Below are 23,510 nucleotides of genomic sequence, written 5' to 3'. Positions count from 1 at the left end.
GTGCGCGCGGGATGCTGTGGTGGCTCGGCTGGACGGGCAGCATCCCCGTAGTAAAGACAATAGGTGCAGGAGTAGGCCATTTGGCCCTTCGAGCCAGCACCGCCATTCAATGTGATCATGGTTGATCATCCCCAATCAGTACCCCGTTCCTGCCTTCTCCCCATATCCCCTGACTCCGATATTTTAAGAGCCCTATCTAGCTCTCTCTTGAAAGCATCCAGTGAACCTGCCTCCACCGCCCTCTGAGGCAGAAAATTCCACAGACTCGCCACTCTCTGTGAGAAAAAGTTCCTCGTCTCCGTTCTAAATGGTTTCACTTTACCATAACCTCACATTACTCCTTATTCTTAAACTGTTGCCCCTGGTTCTGGACTCCCCCAACATCGGAAACATGTTTCCTGCCTCTAGCGTGTCCAAACCTTTAACAATCTTATATGTTTCAATGAGATCCCCCTCATCCTTCTAAACTCCAGAGTGTACAAGCCTAGCTGCTCCATTCTCTCAGCATATGACAGTCCCGCCATCCCGGGAATTAACCTTGTAAACCTACGCTGCACTCTCACAATAGCAAGAATGTCCTTCCTCAAATTAGGGGACCAAAACTGCACACAATACTCCAGGTGTGGTCTCACTAGGGCTCTGTACAACTGCAGAAGGACCTCTTTGCTCCTATATTCGATTCCTCTTGTTATAAAGGCAAACATGCCATTCGCTTTCTTCACTGCCTGCTGTACCTGCATGCTTACTTTCATAGACTGTACAAGGACCCCCCAGATCCCGTTGTGCTTCCCCTTTTCCCAACTTGACGCCATTTAGATAGTAATCTGCCTTCCTGTTTTTGCTACCAAAGTGGATAACCACTCATTTATCCGCATTAAACTTAATCTGCCATGCATCTGCCCACTCCCCCAACCTGTCCAATTCACCCTGCATTCTCATAGCATCCTCCTCACAGATCACACTGCCACCCAGCTTTGTGTCATCTGCAAATTTGCTAATGTTACTTTGAATCCCTTCATCCAAATCATTGATGTATATTGTAAATAGCTGCGGTCACAGCACCGAGCCTTGCGGTACCCCACTAGTCACTGCCTGCCATTCTGAAAGGGACCTGTTAATCCCTACTCTTTGTTTCTTGTCTGCCAACCACTTCTCTATCCATGTCAGCACTCTACCCCCAATACCATGTGCCCTAATTTTGCCCACTAATCTCCTATGTGGCACCTTATCAAATGCTTTCTGAAAGTCCAGGTACACTACATCCACTGACTCTCCTTTGTCCATTTTCCTAGTTACATCTTCAAAAAATTCCAGAAGATTAGTCAAGCGTGATTTCCCGTTCGTAAATCCATGCTGACTCGGACTGATCCTGTTACTGCTATCCAAATATGTGGCTATCTCATCGGGAGTAGGAGAGGGGCCGGGCTGGAGCAGGCAACCCCCCCCCCCCCCCCTGCGCAGGTCTGTGGGCCGCCGCTCCAAGGTCGCCCCCTGGGGTGGGACACCCGGGGGATGGGGGGGGGGGGTGGTCCAGCGGCAGCTCAGCAGCACCCGGAGCCAGGGATACGGGCTCGACCCAGGCTGCGTATGAGGCGCAGGTCTGTGCGCGCTCTCCCCTTTCCCACTGGCATCTGCACACTCTCTCGCTGTTACACCCGTTCTCCCGCAACCTGGTATCCCCGTTCCTCAGATTAAATATATTTTTACACATAAATCACAAATAAAAATAAGAATTTATATACAGTTTATGCAGCCAGCGCTTGGTTTGCTTTTTCTTTATAGCCAGTGACCTTTGACAAATCCCCTGATTCCTTGCGTTTTTCGGAATACCAAACTCACTTATTGGGAAGTGAGCTTTTAAATTAATATATTTGCTCTAGAGTTGGAAATAACCATCTGTAGTAAAAAAAAAACAGCACTCTATGAAGCAATATTCTTGAAAACTGTATATCCAGATGATTTATCAGCCATGAGGTGAAGATGATAATTGGGTTTGTGATGTTTGTGGGTTTTCTAGTTTGAGCCCATATATTATGTACTAGCAAAGATAAATTTGTGTATCGACAGCTGCAGAAGAGTTGGATACTGAGGGTGATTATCTGTTACCTCCAGTGTTTGGGGAAGAATATGAAGAGCAACCCAGACCTCAATCTAGAAGAAAGGTATGAGGTTATGTTTCTTAACTTAGTCATAGAGTTATACAGCGTGGAAACAGGCCCTTTGGCCCAACTTGCCCATACCGGCCAACATGTCGCAGCTACACTAGTCTCACCTGCCTGCGATTGGTCTTAATCCCTCCAAACCTGTCCTATCCATGTACCTGTCTAACTGTTTCTTAAATGATGAGATAGTCCCTGCCTCGACTACCTCCACTGGCAGCTTGTTCCATATACTCATCATCCTTCATGTGAAAAAGTTACATGATTCTTATTAAAACTTTCCCCCTTCACCATAAACCTATGTCCTTTGGCCCTATATTCACCTACTCTGAGCAAGAGACTGCAACTGAGGCAGCATATTTATTGATTTGTGCTCAAACAAAGTTTAATTTTGCATTCTGCACTTAGTATATCATTCAATATTGGATGCAAGTTTAATTATAAAATGAGCTTAAATCTAACTTAATGAAACTTTTCATATTCTTTGGTGTAAATATTCAGATTTTGTCCTCCTCATCAACTTTGCCTCATTATTTTACTAAGTTAACATCCTGTGACCATGTGATTAAGTTTTATTTTCCTTGACTTCCTGCACTTTTTTGTTGATAAGGTTGTTTCCTTAAGGGCTAACATTTCAGCACCTGCCTCTGACCCTTCTGTTTCGGTCCCTTGCCTGGTGGTATTCGACAAGTTTGAGCCTGTGACTATATCGTATTTAAAGGATGTGGTTTCCCATATTAAGCCATCGGGTTCTCCTTGTGATGCGGTCCCTCCACATCTTTTTAAGGAGGTTTTCCCTAGTATAGGGCAGTCGGTTCTTACCATTATTAACAGCAGCTTGTGTTCTGGGGTTGTCCCCGTGAGTTTTAAACATGTGGTAGTGCAACCACTACTTAAGAAACCTGGCCTGGATCAATCTGTTCTGGCCAATTTTAGACCCATCTCGAAATTGCCTTTTATTTCTAAATTACTGGAGAGAGTTGTTTATGCTCAGCTAAACCTATTCCTGGAGGAGCATGATATTCGGGAGATCTTCCAGTCTGGATTTAAAACCATGCACAGCACGGAGTCAGCATTGCTAAGGGTTTTTAACGACATCCTCCTGGCTAATGATTCTGGGGATTGTGTGGTTCTTGTTCTGCTGGCTTTTGACCATGCCTGAGGCTTTGCTTCTGTTTGTGGTGTTTTTGATGTTTCTTTATTTTACATGTCTTTTCCTACTATTTCTTTTGATTGTTATTTTTGTCAATGATTAGTGATGTACAGCACTTTGTTGCAGCTGTGTTTGTATTTAAAGTGCTCTATAAATAAAATTATTATTATTATTATTAACCAACTTCCATTAAAGTCTGGAATTGAAAATATCTTGATACTTTTGTATAAATAAATAAATTACAGGTTTCTAAGGGATATTTATGGTTATTTACTAACTAATTACAGGATTCTAAGGGTTAGTAAATAGTTATTTACTAACTAATCTACAAATTATGCATTCTATCTATGTTACTACTTAAAAATATCACTGACTTATGTTACTTTCATAGGGTACAAAGCAAAAGGCACTTTCTGATAATCATTCCCAAGATGGTAGTGTCTCCACTCCTGAAATTGGATTCACATTAAGTTGCATTTATGGTATAAATGCATGGAAGCATTATATTGAAACCAAGAAAGCAAAGCGTGAAGATACAGTCAAAGTAGATGGATATAACTCTGCGTGTAAGTTGATTTTTTTTTTTAAATCAATACTTTGATAATGGTATAGTTCTAAATCTTTGTTGTCACTGAGCAGGATAAATAACTGTATCTCCATTAGCTGATTGGTCATCTTCATTTGTATTCTCAAGCAGAATTTGATGCCAAGTTACATAAGGTAATAATTATTAGGATAGATTGTTAAAAACAAAAGTCAATGGGATAGGCTGTAAATAACAATCTGAATGAGTAGAAAGTTGATACCAGTGATTAACCAATTAAAATTAGGGTATGGAACAAGATGCAACAAGAATAGGACATAGAAATTGGAGGAGCAGATAGAGACAGGGAAGGTGGAATAATTGAAGTATTTTAAAATCAGAACATTGCCACTGAGCATTGAAATAGTCAAATATATAACTGATTTCCCACTTTCCTTTCAGTGCTGGCAAAGTCAACACAGTTTAAAGAGGACTTATTATCATGTACAGCAGCAGAACTTGATTGTGAATTGGCAAAGTTTGTAAAGGAAGTTCGAAGGCCGAATGGGGAATGCTATGCAGCAGATAGTCTATATTATCTATGTCTTGGAATCCAAAAGGTTAGTTACATGTACTAATACATATTTATAAGAAAATCTGAGTAGCTGATATTTTCTTTGTCTTTCATTTGCTGTTTTAAAAAGGTCACTCCATGTTCCAGGGAAGGAATAGCATTCCTAGAAAATGGTCAACATCACGATTTTCATACAAGCTATAACACTATCTGTGTGTGTTTCAATGAACGCATGCTCAAAGAAATTAATTTTTGTCTTTATTTTTCTCACATAAATTTTGTAATTGCGTGCATTTTGGTCCATCTCTAAGAATTTCGGAGAGTGATTTGTGAATTCTGCAAGGATGGATTTCGGTAACCTGAACAGCCAAAACACCAGGCTAGCCAGTAATATGAACTGTGTTTTATAATTTTCTTTGTTTGAATGAGTCTCGATGTTTGCTCCACGTGCAACATTTCAGTGGATTCATTAAGTAGTGATCCAGCTTGGTATACTGCATTTTGATAAATGCAGCTGGAATTTGGCTACCTTTGCTCAATTTTCTCCTTAGTCAATTTTTATAATTCATTACAGCATAAAAGAAGGCCATTTGACCCACTGAGTCACTGCCAGCTCTCAAAATCATCACATCGATCCCACTGTGCCAATTCCAACATGTTCTGTATGTAGGGCATCTTTACCCAACTTAGTTCTAATTTTAAATGTTCTGTATCCTACACTGGAATGCAATGGTTCATTGTCTACCCAGGCATAACATAACTTTTGGGAGATATCACCTATGTTACATCAGTAGCCAATGGAGCTTTATTTGTCATATGCAACTGTACAGTGCAATTCTTTTTGCATATATTACACATGCGGGCGCCGCTATTTTGGCGCCGTTATTCAAAGTCCCACAAACCGACTTCCCTCTCCTCTCCTCCCCCAGCCATCATTGTTTCCTGGTGGCACCTCCTGCAGCCTACGTAAAGGCACTGGAGGCATTACTCTGGTTCACCCACCATGTTCCTCGCGTCTGACTTCTCCAGCTCCCAATGCTGATTTGGGGCAGAGTAGAACGCCAGCAAGGTTGCATCCTTTGTCATAAGTGTTAGGAGAAGAATCAGGCCCATTAAGTATACTCCGCCATCCAATCATGGCTGATCTATCTCGCCCTCCTAACCCCATTATCCTGCCTTCGCCCCATAACCCTTGACACCCATGTTAATCAAGAATCTATCTACGTCTTAAAAATATCCATTGGCGGCCTCCGCAATCTTCTGTGGCAAAGAATTCCACAGATTTACCACCCTCTGACTAAAGAAATTCCTCCATCTCCTTCCTAAAAGAACATTCTCTAATTCTGAGGCTATGACTCTCCCATTAGTGGAAACACCCTCTCCACATCCACTCTATCCAAGCCTTTCACTATTCTGTACATTTCAATGTGGTCCCACCTCATTCTTCTAAACTCCAGCGAGTACAAGCCCAGTGCCGTCAAACGCTTATCATATGTTAACCCACTCATTGCTGGGACCATTCTTGTAAACATCCTCTGGACCCTCTCCAGCCAGCACATCCTTCCTCAGATATGGTGCCCAATATTGCTCACAATACTCCAAATGGCCTGACCAGCAGCAACTTATAGAGCCTCAGAATTACATCCCTGTATTTGTATTCTAGCCCTCTCAAAATAAATGCTAGCATTGCATTTGCTTTCTTTACTACTGATTCGACTTGCAGATTAACTTTTTGGGAATCCTGCACCAGCACTTCCAAGTCCCTTTGCACCTCCAATTTCTGGATTCTCTCCCCATTTAGAAAATAGTCTACACCTTTATTCCAGCTATCAAAATGCATAACTGCACACTTTGCTACACTATATTCCATCTGCCACTCCTCTGCCCACTTTCCCAATCTGTCCAAGTCCTTTTGCAGAATCTCTGTTTTCTCAACGATACCTGCCCTTCCACCTATTTTTGTATCATCTGCAAACTAGACCACAAAGCCTTCAATCCCCCTCATCCAAATCATGTATATACAACGTGAAGAGTAGCGGCCCCATCACTGATCCCTGCGGAACTTGCTCGCCACTGGCAGCCAACCAGAAAATCCCCCTTTATTGCCTGTTGTTTTGTTGCGGCGGTAGGTGATTTATAGTGGGTCCAAGTCCTTACGAAGTCAGCAGTTGATCTGGGTCATCACCTCAAATGTTATTGCCACCGGTCGATGGTTATTGAGGTATGTCACCTTACAGTTCATGGGCACCAGTATTATTGATGCCTATTGAATAGTTACATTTCATTCTCAGTGGAGCCAGAATGTTTTTGTCGTGAAAATTCTCAATATTCTGGAGTTAATAAACTTGGATATTTAGTTTAGTTTATTGTCACATGTGCGGTGTATACAGTGTGTACAATATGTACAGAACTTAGAAAGGACACAAGGAAACACTTTTTTAGAACGGAGACGAGGAAACACTTTTTAGAACGGAAACGAGGAAACACGTTTTTTCACAGAGAGTGGCGAGTCTGTGGAATTCTCTGCCTCAGAGGGCCGTGGAGGCAGATTCTCTGGATGCTTTCAAGAGAGAGCTAGATAGGGCTCTTAAAAATAACAGTCAGGGGATATGGGGAGAAGGCAGGAACGGGGTACTGATTGTGGATGATCAGCCATGATCATTGAATGGCAGTGCTGGCTCGAAGGGCCAAATGGCCTACTCCTGCACCTATTGTCTATTGTCTAACTCCTAAGCTTACTGCTGTCTGTGCAATAATACAAGCTGTTGGGGCATCTCCAAGTTTGAGGATGACACAAAGCTGGGTGGCAGAGTGAGCTGCAGGGTGACTTGGTAGGTTGGGTGAGTAGGCAGATGCAATATAATGTGGATAAATGTGAGGTTATCCACTTTGGGGCAGGAACAGGAAGGCAGAATATTATCTGAATGGTTAGGAAGGAACTGCAGATGCTGGTTTAAATCGAAGGTAAACACAAAATGCTGGAGTAACTCAGCGGGACAGGCAGCATCTCTGGAGAGAAGGAATGGGTAATGTTCCGCTATCCCGCTGAGGTACTCCAGCATTTTGGGTCTATTATCTGGATTGTGTCAGATTGGGAAAGGGGGAGGTGCAATGAGAACTGGGTGCCCTTGTACACCAGTCACTGAAAGTAAACATGCAGGTACAGCAGGCAGTGAAGAAAGCTAATGGCATGTTGGCCTTCATTGCGAGAGAATTTGAGTATAGGAGCAAGGAGGTCCAACTGCAGTTGTACATGGCCTTGGTGAGACCACATGTGGAGTATTGTGTGCAGTTGTGGTCTTGTATTCACTGGAATTTAGGGTGAGAGGGGATCTTATAGAAAGATATCAAAGGTATTTTATTAGTCACATTCACATACACCTAGGTGTAGTGAAGTGAAATGCTTTTTGCCATTTTGCAGCACACAAAAAAAGAATACAGACATAACACCAATGAGAGTCTTAAACACATAGAACATCCTCCCACAATGGCTCCCACCATGAGGGTAGGCACAAAGTCCAGTCCCCAACCCCAGTTCACCCATAGTCGGGCCCATTGAGGCCTCCACAGTTGCCTCTACGGAGGCCCGATGTTCCTGGCCGTTCTCGCCGGGTGATGTTGCTCCGGCGTCGGGAGAGTCCTACCAGCGGCCTGGGAACCCTGGAGCGGCCGCTTCCGCACTGGAGGCCGCGGATTCGGAAGCCGACAAGGGCGCGCCGGTTGGAGCTCCACAACTGCCGGTCTCGTCGCGAGATCCCAGGCTCCCGGTTTAAAGTTCAGCGCCGCAGCTGGCCGCTCCACAGACCCGCAGCTCCTCGATGTTGTTCCCGGCGGTCTCAGCTCACCAGAGCTCCAGCGCGGTGACCCAGGCAAGGCATCGCCCGCTCCGCGATAGCGCTCCAGCGCTGTGCCGCCGCTGAAGCCGAGGTTCTGGGCGGTTCCCTCAGGAAACGCCGCTCCAGGCCCGCTGGTAGGCCGCGAGGACGGGTCGAAGCTGCAGCCCGGAGAAAAGCCGCCTCTCCGACCAGGTAGGGACCCTGAAAGGTAGTTTCCCCCACCCCCCCCCCACCCCCCCCCCCCCCCCCCCCCCCCCCCCCCCCCCCCCCCCCCCCCCCCCATCCCCCACATAAAAAAAGTCTAGACCTCCAACAAACCACTTTAACTAACTTAAAATAAAAATAAAAGGTGAAGAGACAGACAGCTGCTGGCTGGGCAGCCGTGCACAGATATAAGAGGACAGGCTAGATGCAGGAAAAATGTTCCCCATGTTGGGGGAGTCCTGAACTAATCACAATCACAATAATACTTTATTATCCAAATATGCTTTGCAACATGCGAGGAATTTCATTTGCCAAGTCAGTCATACAAACAAAAAGCAACAGACACACAAAACGCATTTTAGCATAAACATCCACCACAGAGACTCCTCCACATTCCTCACTGTGATGAAAAAAAGTTCAATCTCTTCCCTTAGCTCGCCCACGGTCGGCGGCCTCGAGCCCTCCATTGACGGGACGATCTTGACTCCCGTAGTCCGGGCATCACAATGCACTCGCAAGGCAGGATGGGACACTCCGGGGTGGGAGGGCAAGCCGCCGCTCGCGGTGAACGAGGAGTAGCGGCGGCTGCCGGCCGCGCGGTGCCTGGTGGGGAGGCTGCTGCCATGGGCCGAGCCCAGCAACTGGGCCTGGGCTGGAGCCAATCAATCAATCAATCAGTTTTATTCGTCACTTGCACATAAAGTTTGATGAATTTGCCAGCAGCGGTACAAAGATAAAGAACACACAAAAACACAATAAAAATTTGACACAAACATCCACCACAGCATTCATTACTGTGGTGGAAGGCACAAAATGTGGCCAGTCCTCCTCGGGTGGAGGAGGGAGATGCCCCCTCACTATCTACCCTCACTCCCACCTTCTCTACCCCCCTCCCTCTCTACCCCCCAGCCTCCCTCTCTATCCCCCTGCCTCCCTCTCCCTCTCTACCCTCCTCTCTCTACTCCCTCTCTAGGGATTGAAAAGGGAGGTTGAAGAGGAGGAGGGAATGCTGTGGGATGAGGAGAAATGAGCCGTGCCTGTGCAGTTGGGGGCTAAGCGTGAGTGGTGCAATATTGTGTTGGAACGGCTTGCGTTGGGGGAACGGGTGAGTGGTGGAATCTTGTGTTTAGGGAGCAGACCCAATGGGCCTGCACTTGGTCTAGTGTTCTATATGTTTCTATGTTTACTGATTTATATAAAGGGAAATAAAGATTCCTAAAATTAAAGAGCTTCAGGACTGTTAGAAATCTGTTCTGACTGGTCATGCTTTTGTATTGGCTTAGCAAGCCGACTATTAAGGATCAATTTAGTTCTAATCTCTCATCACATGATCGGAGTGGCGGCGCGGCTCTGGCTGCAGCGGCTTACCGGCGGTCCCGTTGTCTTTGTGTTTTTTATGTTGTTTATTTTGTTTGGTTAGTCTAGTTTTTTGGTTTTAGCTTGTGTTTTTTTTGGGGGGGGGGGGGGGGTTGAAACGGGGTTTGCAGTCTCTCCCTGCGGGGGAATACGACCTTTTTGTCGTATTCCCCTTCTCTGCCTCCGTCTGCGCTGAGGCCTAATGGAGCTGACGACCTCGAGGCTCCGGAGGCAGAGCACCGTCAGGACTCGCTCTGAGCTCGCTCCCGTGAGGGTGGTCCGGCTCGGGGCTCAGGGCTGGAAGAGGTTAGGAAGCTCCCGTGAGGACGGCCAGCCCGAGGGTGGAACGAGGCTCCCGTCGGAGTGGCCGAGCTCAGGAAGGTGCGGCGCTGGCAGCCCGAGGGAGGTTCGGCGCCCAAGTCGGGGCAGCCCGGTCCGGGGGGAGAAGCGACGCCCAAGTCGGGGCGGCCCGGTCCGGGGGAGAAGCGACGCCCAAGTCGGGGCGGCCCGGTCCAGGGGAGGTTCGGCGCCCAAGTCGGGGCGGCCCAGCCCGAGGCTGAAGACGGCACAGTACTCACGTGAGGGTGGCTGGGACGGTGTTCGGGCGGCGGTGGCCTGAGTCCGGGGTTCGGCCGCGGGCCAGCAGCTGCTTCTGCAGGACTGGTAGGCGGCAGCTTCAACCACCCCGGGCCGCGGTGTTTGAGCCGCGGGACTGTTCTTAACATCGCCCGGGGGGGGGGGTGGTATCGCCCCAGCGCAGAGGGAGAAAAGGAGGGAAGAGACTGCGACCTAAGACTTTTGCCTCCATCACAGTGAGGAGATGCTGGGTGGACTCACTGTGGTGGATGTTAATGTGTGTTTATTGTTGTTTTATTGTATGGTATTATATGTATGACTGCTGCAATTTCGTTCAGACTTCGGTCTGAATGACAATAAAAGGCTATCTATCTATCTATCTATCTATCTATCTATCTATCTATCTATCTATCTTGCCTTATTAAACATTTCTACCCAGAGTTTTATCACTAATTCTATGCCGATTTGATTAAAAGTACCAGTACCAGTGAAATGCTTTCAGAGCACTACTATATATGCTTCAGATATATGCGTAATTTTCATTTTAGCTAGAATTTGTGGAAGTGGTTCTCAAGAATACAACAGCAGAGATTAGGAAAGTTTGAATTCTTTTTTTATTATAATTTAGAAAACAAATATTTTCTATTCTAATGGAAATGTAAAGTATGCTCCTAGTTTGCACTTCAAAGATCACTTGCTTTCAAGATTAAAATTTTCATCATTATAAACTGATTATGTACGAGAATAGCTCTAGTTAAAAGAATGTTGAGGGATAAACTCTTAATGCAAGCACTTAAACATCTTTATCACTGACGAGGTCATCATTGTACTTTCTAATAACCGCCTGTTTACTGAGATAATTGTGAAGTGGTATGTTTAAGAACCCAGGCATGCAATTTCTTAGAATCGGTTCTCAGAAAGTCATTATCATTTACAAGAGCCATCACTCTTTGCTCAAGTTCAGAGATGATCATCAAACTGGAAAAAAAAAGGAAATGGACAGCCTTCTGGTTAGCTTATGCCCGATTACCCAACATAAATTATGTTTTAAATATGATATATTTCAGAATCTGGTTTCATGTTGAATATGAATAGTTGTTAATTATTGGTGCACACTTTTAAAATAACAAAACTATATATATTTTAATGTGGTTACTTTGACTGTGTGTTGCTATGGGACTTGGGCTCTGATGCATTATAGAACTAAGTTCTCCACTAATCAAATATTATTTTTTATGGATGGAATTAAATAATATTGATCCATTTATGGCATTCAGGTAAGCGGTTCACAGGATTTAATAATTTTGTTTTTCCTTCTACAGTATCTTTATGAAAATAATAGGAATGAAAACATATTTAGTGACCCCTGTTACCAAGTCTTTAATGAAGAGTTCAACACAATCTTGAGAAGTTGGCGACCAAGTATACTGCCAAACGGTAATAAATGTTCGTATACATTTCTCTAGTCACTGTTTATCTAAATAAATCTGATTACTCCACCTTTTCATGTACTTTAACTTTGTTGTACAGGTTTAAAAACATTTATATATTTTGTAAGTGGCTAAGATATAGTATTATTTAAATTAACATGCTGGGTTACACTTGCACATCGATTAATTCACAATCCTAATTTTACTTGTATGTAGTTCAATATATATGCGGCATTAGAGATTACAATCAAAACTAATGAAATATCTTCATTTCAAAGATGTGCTGAGAGATTCAATGAAAGAACTAGAACTAGAAAGAACTAGGGCAACACAGTGGCGCAACGGTAGCCTTACAGCACCAAATTCCCAGGTTCGATCCTGAGTACGGTCGTTGTTTGTTTGGATTGTGCACTTTCTCCTTATGAGAAAACCTTTTCTCCAGGTGCTCCAGTTTTCTTTCACATTCCAAAGACGTGCAGGTTTAAGGTTAATTGGCTTCTGTAAATTGTCCATAGTGTGTAGGATGCAGCCATGTGCCATCAGGGTAGGCATGGTAGGCAGTGTCTACCCTGATTAAAATTATAAAATGGTAATTATTAAATATAAATAGTAAAGGCGCGGGAGAATTATGCCGACCTAAGAGATCAATCTCTTAGGTAGGCATAATTCTCCCGTGCCTTTCGTTCGCAGTGCATGTAACACGCAAATGTACGTGTAACTCGCGTGCCGTCGATGCTGCTTCAAGCCTTCAATGACAATGGTCTATAAAGGTAGCAATGTTACAAAATTTTGAGATTTAAAAAATCAAGTCTGCAATTTATCCCATCAGATAAAGCATAACAATAAGTTTAATTTGACACCTAATTCACTTTCATATCTCAAGTAATAAAAAAGTTATGGCCATTTTCATACTCAGAAATTAGCATCTTGTTCCCTATTGATTTTCTATGGACATAACAAAAAAGCTGTGATCGTGGACAGTCAAAAGCCCATAACCTTCTTAAAAATTAAGAGAACTGAATGAAATGTTCAGTTATCATAGATTGAAGCATTCTGAAACAAATATAAAATAATCTTACTTGGATGACCTGAAATTAAAGCATATAATTAGTTAATTACCCAATTGTAGCTAATTTCAAACTTCAATTACTAGATCTAAACATCTATCCATTTCTTAATAAATGATTAACATTTTTAAATAGCCCAAGTGTCCAAATAATATTCACAAATAATTCACAATAAAACATGATTTTTAAATCTCATTTACATCAATTTATAGGCCAAATGGAAGGAATTTAGTGTTCAATTGCTGTAAATTAAAGTCAATTTAAATCAGCTTTCTAGTGGGTTCCTGTGAACGCGCTGGTTTAGAACGTTCACATTGCGCTGGATTTGTGCCCTCAAGTGCCCAGAAAAATACTGCGGGATATAAAGAGCCCAAAATGAACTACTCGCTATAGAAAACTTTAATAACAGGGTTATATACAAGCCCCATTTCATGTAAAAATAAGGTACATACCTTTAATTGTTTGCTTTATAAAACCCTGGGGCTGCGAGATGTTGCGGAGTGAGAGAGTGATTTTTAAACTACTATAAATATTATACAAGGCCATGAAAACTAATAATACCTTTTGCGATGGGGTCTTTCAGCGATTTTCCGTTAATGATTTACTAGGCTGAACATTTTCGATTGGAACAGCCTAGTAAAAATCGCGTTTTAAACCCGCCCCCTCTAAACAGCGCCAAAATCGCGCACACGGGGTAGGGCAGATGCTCAGCCACGATTCAGGTAGGTTTTGTAACATACCTAATAAAGGCAGCTGTATTTGCACCGTGGACTGCATGCATGTGCTGCGCAGCGTACTGCGCATACGCAGCGCAGGTTTCTTGGTGGGTTTTTCGAACATGGATTGTCATTATCTTAAGAGTATTTTGAAAAAGATAAAAGAATGGAGTTCATATATAAATAATGTGGTAAGTAAATTTCTTTGAGCGATATGTTTTTAAATACTTTATTAAGAGATAAGGCTTTTGAAAAGTTTATTAAAGTCGACTGACAGCTCACCGGAGAGTAGAACAATCTGCGCATGCGCGGTTTTTAAGATTTTTTTTAAAGCTGGCTGACCGCTTACTGAGTGGAGAACAACCTGTGAATGAGCGGTTTTCAAATTTCTCCCATTCGTCTCTGCTGATCCTCTCAAGCTCTGTCAGGTTGGATGCGGAGCGTCAATGCACAGCTATTTTCAAGTCCCTCCAAGGATGTTCGATCGGGTTCAAGTCCGGGCTCTGGCTGGGCCACTCAACGACATACGCAGACTTGTCATGAAGTCACTCCTGTGCTGTATTGGCTGTGTGCTTAGGGTCGTTGTCCTGTTGGAAGGTGAACCTCCGCCCCAGTCTGAGGCCCAGAACACCCTGGAGCATGTTTTCATCAAAGATATCTCTGTACTTTGCTCCGTTCCTGACTAGTCTCCCAGTTTCTGCCGCTGAAAAACATCTCCACAGCATGATACTACCACCACCATGCTTCACCATAGGTATGGTATTGGCCAGGTGATGAGCGGTGCCTGATTTCCTCCAGACGTGACGCTTACCAAAGAGTTCAATCTTGGTTTCATCAGACCAGAGAATCTTGTTTCTCATGTCTTTTGGCAAACTCCAAGCAGGCTCTTCATTATGCCAATTAATTCCGTCTGGCCACTCTACCATAAAGGCCTGGTTGGTGGAGTGCTGCAGATATATTTGTCGTTCTGGAAGGTTCTCCCATCTCCACAGAGGAATTCTGGAGCTCTGTCAGAGTGATCATCGGGTTCTTGGTCACTTCCCTGACCGAGGCCCTTCTCCCCCGATTGCTCAGTATGGCCGGGCGACCAGTTCTATGAAGAGTCCTGGTGGTTCCAAAGTTCTTCCATTTAAGAATGACGGAGGCCACTGTGTTCTTCGGGACCTGCAATGCCGCAGAAATTGTTTTATACCCTTCCCCAGATCTGTGTCTCGACACAATCCTGTCGTGGAGGTCTAAGGACAATTCCTTCGTCTTCATGGCTTGGTTTTTGCTCTGACATGCACTGTCAACTGTGGGACCTTACATAGACATGTGTGTGCCTTTCCAAATCATGTCCAATCAATGTATGTCCAATGGTGGACTCCAATCAAGCTGTAGAAACATCTCAAGGATAATCAATGGAAACAGGATGAACCTAAGCTTAATATTGAGTGTCATAGCAAAGGGTCTGAATACTTATGTAAATGTGATATTTCAGTTATTTCTTGTTAATTACTTTGTAAAAATTTCTAAACACTTGTTTTCACTTCTTCATTCTGGGGTATTGTGTGTAGATTGATGATTTTAAAAAAAAATTACTCCATTTTAAAATATGGAGTAAATTACATAACAAAAGTGAAGGGGTCTGAATACTTTCTGAATGCAATGTATACTAGCTTTCAGGTATAAGGTAGCATTGCAGTTAAGTTACTGATCTTGTATCCAGAAGGCTGAGCTGTTGATCTGAGGCAAATGTCTGAATCCAAGAATTTAAATGTAGGTAATTCTTATCTAGAATAAAAATATAGTATCAGTGGAAACCACAAAGCCATCAGATTGTTTCAATAATAAACTGATTCATTAATGCTCAGGTGAGGAAATCAGTCGATCTTATTTAGTATGGCCAATGCATGACTCTAAAACTATGAATTTGATAGGCTCTTAAATGCCCTTTAAAACGTCAGCGAGCTAATTAATTCAAAGGGCAGTTTAGAATGGACAGTAAATGCCAACTTTGCCCTAATCCAAACCATAATCAAAGGTAATTAAAAACAAAGTCCATCCAAATATATGTTTTTATATTTGAATACCCGACCATCCCCTTCTCAATAGTTTCTTCCATATGTGTCTATCTCAATGAAACTTGGGTCTGTTCTTAGCAATCCTATTGCAGGATATCATGAGGAAAGGCTCCACTTTCTGCCCTCGATAGCATTGCCTCAGAACTCTTCCTCCTTATATCTAAGGGGTCTGACTTTACTCAAGGATGTAGCTCACTATTCACATATGCACTGCACTACCTCTCCATTACCTTTCTGCCTCAGTTTCTTTTGTTTAAGCATTGGGAAGATTGTTTAACTTTGGGGTAAACTTAATCTGCAGTTGATTCAATATCCCTCTTTCCTCATTGCAGACTGAACCCGACTTTTCACAACCTAAACCTCTTTTGTAACTGAGAGATCTTTGCATCTCACATTCTGTCAGTTTCCAAAACTCAGCTTGTTCTTACTCTTGCCCTCTTTCAACTACTGCTGAAACTTTATGTTAAACATTCCAATGCTTTTGGGTCAGATTGCCATTGTTTGGCCTCAATCATTTTCGTGCTTGCTTCCGCCTGCTACCAAAATACATTGTATAAACTTATTCCATATTCTGGGATTTGTAACTAAATATTTCCTTTGTCGTTTTGTTTTAGGATCAATATTTTCACGAGTTGAAGAGGATTATCTATGGAACGGCATGCAGCTAGGGCAACAGTCACCATGTATACTTCTTAATACTTTGCTCTATTTTAATACTAAACACTTTGGGTTAAGGACCATTGAGCAGCATTTGAGACTTTCATTTAGAAATGTTGTCAAAAGATGGAATAAAAACTCTGACAATACAACATGCATTCAATACGAGGTACCTGCTTTGTGTACAAATGACAATCAAGGTAAGGAATTAATTGGCATAATGCAGATCATATTTTATTTACCCCTTATACTCCCACCAGTACATTGCTGAGCATTTTTTCCTTTGCCTCATGCTAGCTATTTTAGAGACCTGCATGTGTGATGTAGATGTTTTCCAAGTTTATTTTTAATTTAAAAAAAACCCATAGTTTGCTCGCTGATCTGAACAACACAAGTAAATCATACTTCTTATATACAAGTGGGTGTCAATTCTAGCTGTGGGTGAATAGCTGGAGCTATCAGTCAATGACCACCTATCTGCCTTGGACTATCAGTCAATGACTACCCATCTAAACTGGGACACTTAGCCATTTCCCCCCCCCCCCCCCCCCCCCCCCCTCCCCTAACCTGTATCCACCTGTGCCCCTTCCCACCTCTCTTTTCGACTCCATGCCTGTCTCTTGTGTTTACTTATAGAGCTTTGAATGCTGCTGTATCTTAGGAATCCATTTTACAAACAACAGATGACCATCTGGATGCATATATAAATATTGTTTTCTTGAACTGGGACACTTAGCTACGGGAATTCTATTTTTATAATGGAATAATGTGATGCATGTTCAGAAAGTAAGCACCACCAGATATATGTGGATTGGTGACGTTTTGCGATGGGGACCCAGAAGGATCCCGACCTGAAATATCCCCCATCCGTTCTCCACGGATGTTGCCTGACCCGCTGAGTTAATGCAGCATTGTGTGTCTTTCCTTGGCAAACCAACATCTGCAGTTCCTTGTTTCTACCACCAGATATACAATTGTTTAAATGGTTTGCTTCTTAAAGACATGTTTCATCCATACAGCAAATTGAAAGTGATTAAATTGTATTTTCAGACAAAATTACACCAGGAAAACGAAAACGCGAGGAGGATGAACATATATTTGAACAAAGAGAAAATGCGGCTAATCCATCAAGATGTCCTGTAAAAATATTTGAGTGCTACCTCGCAAAGTGGTAAGGTTAAAGCTAGCAGATTTATACCAACTTTTATTGATTGCATCTGATTACCTTTGCAATGAAGTGCATTGTTTCTTAATTCAATCTCAGGATATTTAACTCTGGCTGGGCCAGTATTGTTGCCCATCAATATTTCCCCAGAAAAAGTACAAGTGACCCCTGCGTAACGGAGTGGTTGCATTCCAAGAAAAATGTCCGTATTGTATTTCCCCTTTCCCATTGAATCACATGTTATAGGCAAAGATGTGGTGCAAAGAGTTCTCCCAAGTTAAGTCATTATATGGTGATGATAAAGTGACCCATCGCCATTATTTAACAGCTGAGGCCAACATTACACTTGGGGGTAGGCAAGCTTCATGCAAAATAAATGATACATTTCGCCCTTTTTTACTTTCAATAAGATGTGGATATGGCGTCACCATGTTGAGTGAGTTTGTAGTCGCTCCCAAGTCCCTCCTTTATCACACCCTGTCCAGTCCGTGGAAATGTGAACAGACTGTAGCACTGCAGCGCTCTTCATCTGCACGACATTTTCTCTGATACGCAAGGCTTCAGGATTCAAGCTTTAGGAAGTGGCATTATCAAGGAAAGCGATGGAATTTGAGAATCAAGGGGAAAGGTGGTGCAGAAGACCTTTTGGGGTAATGGGTTAAAGCGCAATGACTTTGTGGAATTGGACATAAATCTAAATCTTTAAGGACTTGGCCCCAGCTTCTGGAGCTCCCCACAATGCAGCACTTCAAAGAAAATGCCTCACAGTGAAGAGCGCTGTGATGCCATGTCCAAATCTTATTGCCCCACAGTATTGTCTGACTAAATTTATTAACAGATGTAATTTGTTGTTTGTTTTGCATTTTGTCCTTATTTATTTTTTCCTAAGTAAATGCCTTAAGAGCGACCTTTATTCTGTATCACCAATTTTTAAGTAATGAATTTTGAATTCCGGAAGGTCTACTTTCTGTAACCCAAATGGCCACAATGCGGGGACACCTGTAATAAATAACTAAATGAATACAGGCTGCAGCTTAAAGTCCAGGGGACCTCCATGTTACAGCAGTCCAGGTAATGGGACTTCAACGTTGCAGAATTCACCAATCACTAGAAAAAACTCTGGGACACGTGAAAAAATTGTCTTCTAGTAAATTTATGTGAGGAAAAGTAAATGAGTGACCTCAATTTTTTTTTTTTTCACAATTCTCATTTCTTGACACATGCACAGATGACACAGCTTTGCATTTTGAAAGATGACAATACTGACTGTTGCCTTGTAAAACAACTCCACTATAATGTGGGGGGGTCGTCTGTACTACAATAATTTCCATTTATATTAATTTGATTTATATTAATCCTGTCATGAATGTCTCAATTTATAGCAACACTAGAGAAAACAACATTGTACTAACATAGTTATAAATAGCATTAAATGTTAAAATGTTGACACTTAAATAGCATTCAATGTTAGTACCTAACAATCACTTCACAGATTAATTAAAATATACTTGTAGGTTTTAGATAATCCAGGCAAAAGCATTGCCTGGGACGATAAGAGATGAAGGGAGAAAGAAATAGGCTTGCTTCTTCAAAATCCATATGATTTTAGGGTACTATTTGTAAATAGACATGAATACACTTCCGTGAGAATGCTTTATCACAATACCACAATTTGCTTGTATTTGTTTCTCTAGCGGTCTTAGTCTTCTTCTTATCGCTCTTATCGGTCAAGGAAACGCTCTTTCCTTGACCCCAGCGGTCTTAGTGTATACCACAATTAACAGAATGAGTAATGAAATAATAACCAATATGTTAATACTAAAATAACAGGCTGTTTTATTCTAGTTAGGCTGCTGGTCCGAGTGGTATTGTGCTGAAGAACCAGTGATCATATTCACTCAAGCTCCTAACTAAGATTTGAATACTAAATTTGGAATAGATATAGGGTGAATGAAGACTCCCTATACCCAGGATAGAGGAATCAAGAACCAGAGAACATAAGTTTAAGATGAGAGGGCAAGATTTAATAGGAACCTGAGGGGCAACGTTTTCACTCAGAGGGTGGTGGGTTTATGGATCGAGCTGCCAGAGGAGGTGGCTGAGACAGGTACTATAACATCATTTAAAAGACACTTAGACAGATACATGGATAGGAAAGGTTTCGAGGGATAAGGGCCAAACGCGGGCAAGTGGGATGAGCCTAGATGGAGTATCTTGGTCGACATAGATGAGTTGGGCTGAATGCCCTGTTTCTGCATTGTAGGATTCTTAACTCTAAAGGAAAAGTATTATTATGTCAACAAACTACTATTTTTATTTTATATTTTAGAATCTAAAAATGTTACTGATCTGAAGGAGCAGTTTGACTCATCGCATCAACACTGATTCTTTGAAAACAATTCTGTTATTCCTACTTCTGTTGATCTTTCTCCATAGCCCTTCATCATATATCCAATTCCCTTTTGAAAGTTGCTATTGAATCTATAGCCACTAACCTCAGACTATGTTGTTCTTTTCACTTTACCTTCACCAATTGCATCTACCACAGGTGGTGCATTATATGAAAGGAATGAGGTAACTACATTTTATTCTGAATTTATTCTACACTTGACTTTGTTTTACGCAATTATTTTGTTCTCTAGTCCTCCAGATCTACAACAGAGAAGCGACCTATTTTATCTACAGCCAGACCACTCCAGTGCCCCTGATAGTCCGATTTGGTTCTCCAGTATCCCTTTGGACCGCAACGTCTTAGAAAATATGCTTGTGCGGATTCTTGTGATTAAGGACATATATGAAGAGAATGAAAAGGACAGTTCAGAAGTAGATGAAGATGATGTTGATTGAAATTTCCTTACAATAGTGACACTGCAAATGGGCAAAGAATTATGACAACGTAATGTCAGGCCACTAGAATTTCACACAGGAAAACTATGATGTGGATTTGCTGGAACGACCTCTATAATTGAGTTTGTATCAATATACCCAGATTGGGTATCATGTAAATAACTCTAAATGAGAGGAAAATAGGAGATGTTAGCAGTCTCCTTAGTGACTTTTAGGATATGTATACTTCAAAACAACTGCTCTCATTTTTTTTAAATTATTTATTAAATTGGTTTCTCGTCAGAATGCATTTCCATTTGTAACTTTTTACATTACAAACTAAGGATCTCAAATGTGTTGTGTAATTTTTGTTTGAATTTAAGAAATTTGCATTAAAACAAACTACAGTGTTTTGGAATTTCCCTTACTAAGGAAGGGGTGGTTTTAATGGGTGCTATCTCCACCAGATAGGTTTGCATCTACATAATTAATATAGTCTTAGCACTATAATTCAATTCCTGATGGTTGTCCTTTCGCAAATGTACCATTTGGTGGAGTTTTCACCACAGATTCTGTAAGCATTAATTATTTGTTATGCTGATGGATGGTGCAGTCTATTTTAATTCTGTGTAAAATAACTGCTTTTATGGAAAGAAGTCCTGAAATAAAGAATTAAGAGGATTACTGAAATCTGGCTGAATGGTATAATAGAAGAAAAATCTGAAGAACCAGAGAAGTAATCTCCCTGAATTCAAGGCACTGGAGAGGAAAGTCAATGTTTTTAGTTAATACTGTTTAGTTGCTTGAAGAACACTAAGATTGCAATGCAAAGCCAGAGTATTATTATTAGCAGCAGGTCTGAGGCAGCAGATACAGTGCATTCAGAAAGTATTCAGACCCCTTCACTTTTTGCACATTTTTACAATTAACCCCCATGTACACAGTAAACCAATTGATGGAATTTGAAAAAGTGTCAGAAATCCCATTGGATGAACCCATCACGCAACATACTAAGTCGACGTGTATCATCATCCTTTCATTGTTGTTGGGTCTTAATCCTATAGTTTGCTCCCCAAGAGCACAGAAGAACTATTGCACAAAAGTAGTGGATCAGTTGACACTAGGTATATGTGAAAAAAGGTAGGTCTATACCGAAATTAAACATTCAGCTTTTGACAGTACTGTCTAAACCTCATACAAGAGTAATAGGTTTAAAATAAATGTTGCGCTACCTTTGGAACCCGATAAAACAGAGAATTGTGTGTTTCTGCAATGATTATTCATCGTGGTCTGCTTGCAGAGTCTGACAATGCTCAACAGCAGTTCCTTACATACCTGGTGTGTGCTACACAGCCACTCAAATCACCATGCCTAAACTTTCTTTACCAGCTATAAGGGGAGCTAGAAGATGGATAGAAGGAAGGAAGAAAGCTCCTTTCAATCTGGACTTTCAAAGCACATTCCCATTTCACCATTATAGCAAAATAAATGCCAATGCAGTCAGCCGATTTTAAACATAAAACCATGTCAATGTTTTTGCACAGACATTGTGGGCCGAAGGGCCTGTTCTTGTGCTCTACTGTTTTGTGTTGTATAAATACTATATGAACAAACTTACCAGCCTTGGGTATTCCCTTAGTACTAGTCTGCCTGATACATTTGCTCATGCTAGCTTCCAGTTGGTGTTAAAATAAAGACAAACTTCATTATGGAGAAACAAGAAACTGCAGATGCTGGATTACCAAGGAAAGATACAAAATAACTCAGCAGGTCAGGTAGCATCCTTGGAGTTCATGGATAAGTGACGTTTTGGGTCGGGACCCTTCTTCAGACTTCTTTCGGGTCGGGACCCTTTAGGCCAAGAAGGGTCCGACTCGAAAAGTCGCCTGTTCGTGTTCTCCAGGAATGCTGCCCGATCCGCTGAGTTAGTCCATCACTTTGTGTCTTAACTTCATTATGGATGTGGGAGGCCCAACTTTGCATTGCACCATCTTGATACGCATTGCCATTTTGGTTAGTCTTTCTCAATTATAAACGGGAGTCATTTCCTGGTGGTGGAGGGAATGATGGTTGATGGGGTGTCAGTCAAACCCTCTGCTTTGTCCTGGATTAGCTTGAAAGTTGATGGCACTGAACTCATCCAGGTGAGTGGACACTTCAATCACATTCCTGATCTGTCCCACGTGGATGGTGGAAAGGCTTTGAGTTGCCATTGAATGTAAAGGATAGGTTGTCAGACTCTCTTATTGGAAAAGGTTATTGCCCACATTTTTGGCACAAACCTTGCTTGCCATCAATCTGAGGCTACTTCATTTCTCAAGAGGTTGCAAATGGGATCATTATGTAATCATCATCAAACATCTCTACTCCTGGCCTGATGATGGAGGTATGGTTATGAAGCAGCTGCTAACAGTTGTGACTAAGATGCTGCCATAAGAATAATATTGGACTTGATAGAGGTCTTTAAAATTATGAGAGGGATAGACAGAGTTGACGTGGATAAGCTTTTTCCATTGAGAGTAGGGAAGATTCAAACAAGAGGACATGATTTGAGAATTAAGGGGAAAAAGTTTAGGGGTAACATGAGGGGGAACTTCTTTACTCGGAGAGTGGTAGCTGTGTGGAATGAGCTTCCAGTGGAAGTGGTGGAGGCAGGTTCGATTTTATTTAAAAATAAATTGGATAGGTATATGGACTGGAAAGGAATGGAGGGTTATGGTCTGAGTGCAGGTAGATGGGACTAGGTGAGAGTAAGTGTTCGGCACGGACGAGAAGGGCCGAGATGACCTGTTTCCGTGCTGTAATTGTTATATGGTTATTAACTGCCTTATTTTTAGTGTGTTTAAAGCAGCTCCTCTCAATGGTGGAGACATCAGCACCAGTGATGGACCAGGCAATGTCTACCACATTCTGCAGCTTCCTTTGTTCCTGGACCTTCAAATTACCAAACCAAGCCATGATGCAACCAGTTAATATACTCTCTACGTACTTATGTAGAAGTTCAATACATGCCAAATCACAATTTTCTAAGGAAGTGGAGGCTTTGTTGAGCTTTTTGTGTGTGATTGTTTCAGTGTGCAGGGCCCAGGACAGATCTTCACAGATCCTCAGATTTCAGTTCTTGGGTCGATACATGGATAAGGTCTGGAACTGAGATTTCCTGGCAAAGCCCAAAGTGGATAGCTGTGAGCAGATTGTGCGTAAA

At 42.1% G+C, this 23,510-nt stretch overlaps 1 protein-coding gene across 1 annotated transcript in view; it reads left to right on the top strand.

The window, feature by feature from the left end:
- zmym2 (zinc finger, MYM-type 2) overlaps positions 1–20,986 on the top strand; it is a 122,984-nt gene extending 101,998 nt beyond the window's left edge. The window contains exons 19-25 of the mRNA XM_055636992.1: positions 2,068–2,162; positions 3,704–3,878; positions 4,298–4,455; positions 11,704–11,818; positions 16,272–16,514; positions 17,365–17,485; positions 20,122–20,986. Coding sequence (XP_055492967.1) covers positions 2,068–2,162; positions 3,704–3,878; positions 4,298–4,455; positions 11,704–11,818; positions 16,272–16,514; positions 17,365–17,485; positions 20,122–20,326 — 1,112 coding nt within the window. The 3' untranslated portion in view covers positions 20,327–20,986. The remainder of the gene's footprint in view (positions 1–2,067; positions 2,163–3,703; positions 3,879–4,297; positions 4,456–11,703; positions 11,819–16,271; positions 16,515–17,364; positions 17,486–20,121) is intronic.
- The last annotated feature ends 2,524 nt before the right edge of the window (positions 20,987–23,510 follow it).

Source organism: Leucoraja erinacea, chromosome 6 (assembly GCF_028641065.1).
Source record: "Leucoraja erinacea ecotype New England chromosome 6, Leri_hhj_1, whole genome shotgun sequence".
NCBI lineage: Eukaryota > Metazoa > Chordata > Chondrichthyes > Rajiformes > Rajidae > Leucoraja > Leucoraja erinaceus.
The sequence above is the reverse complement of the archived record's forward strand: the minus strand, read 5'-3'. Positions and strand labels throughout refer to the sequence as shown.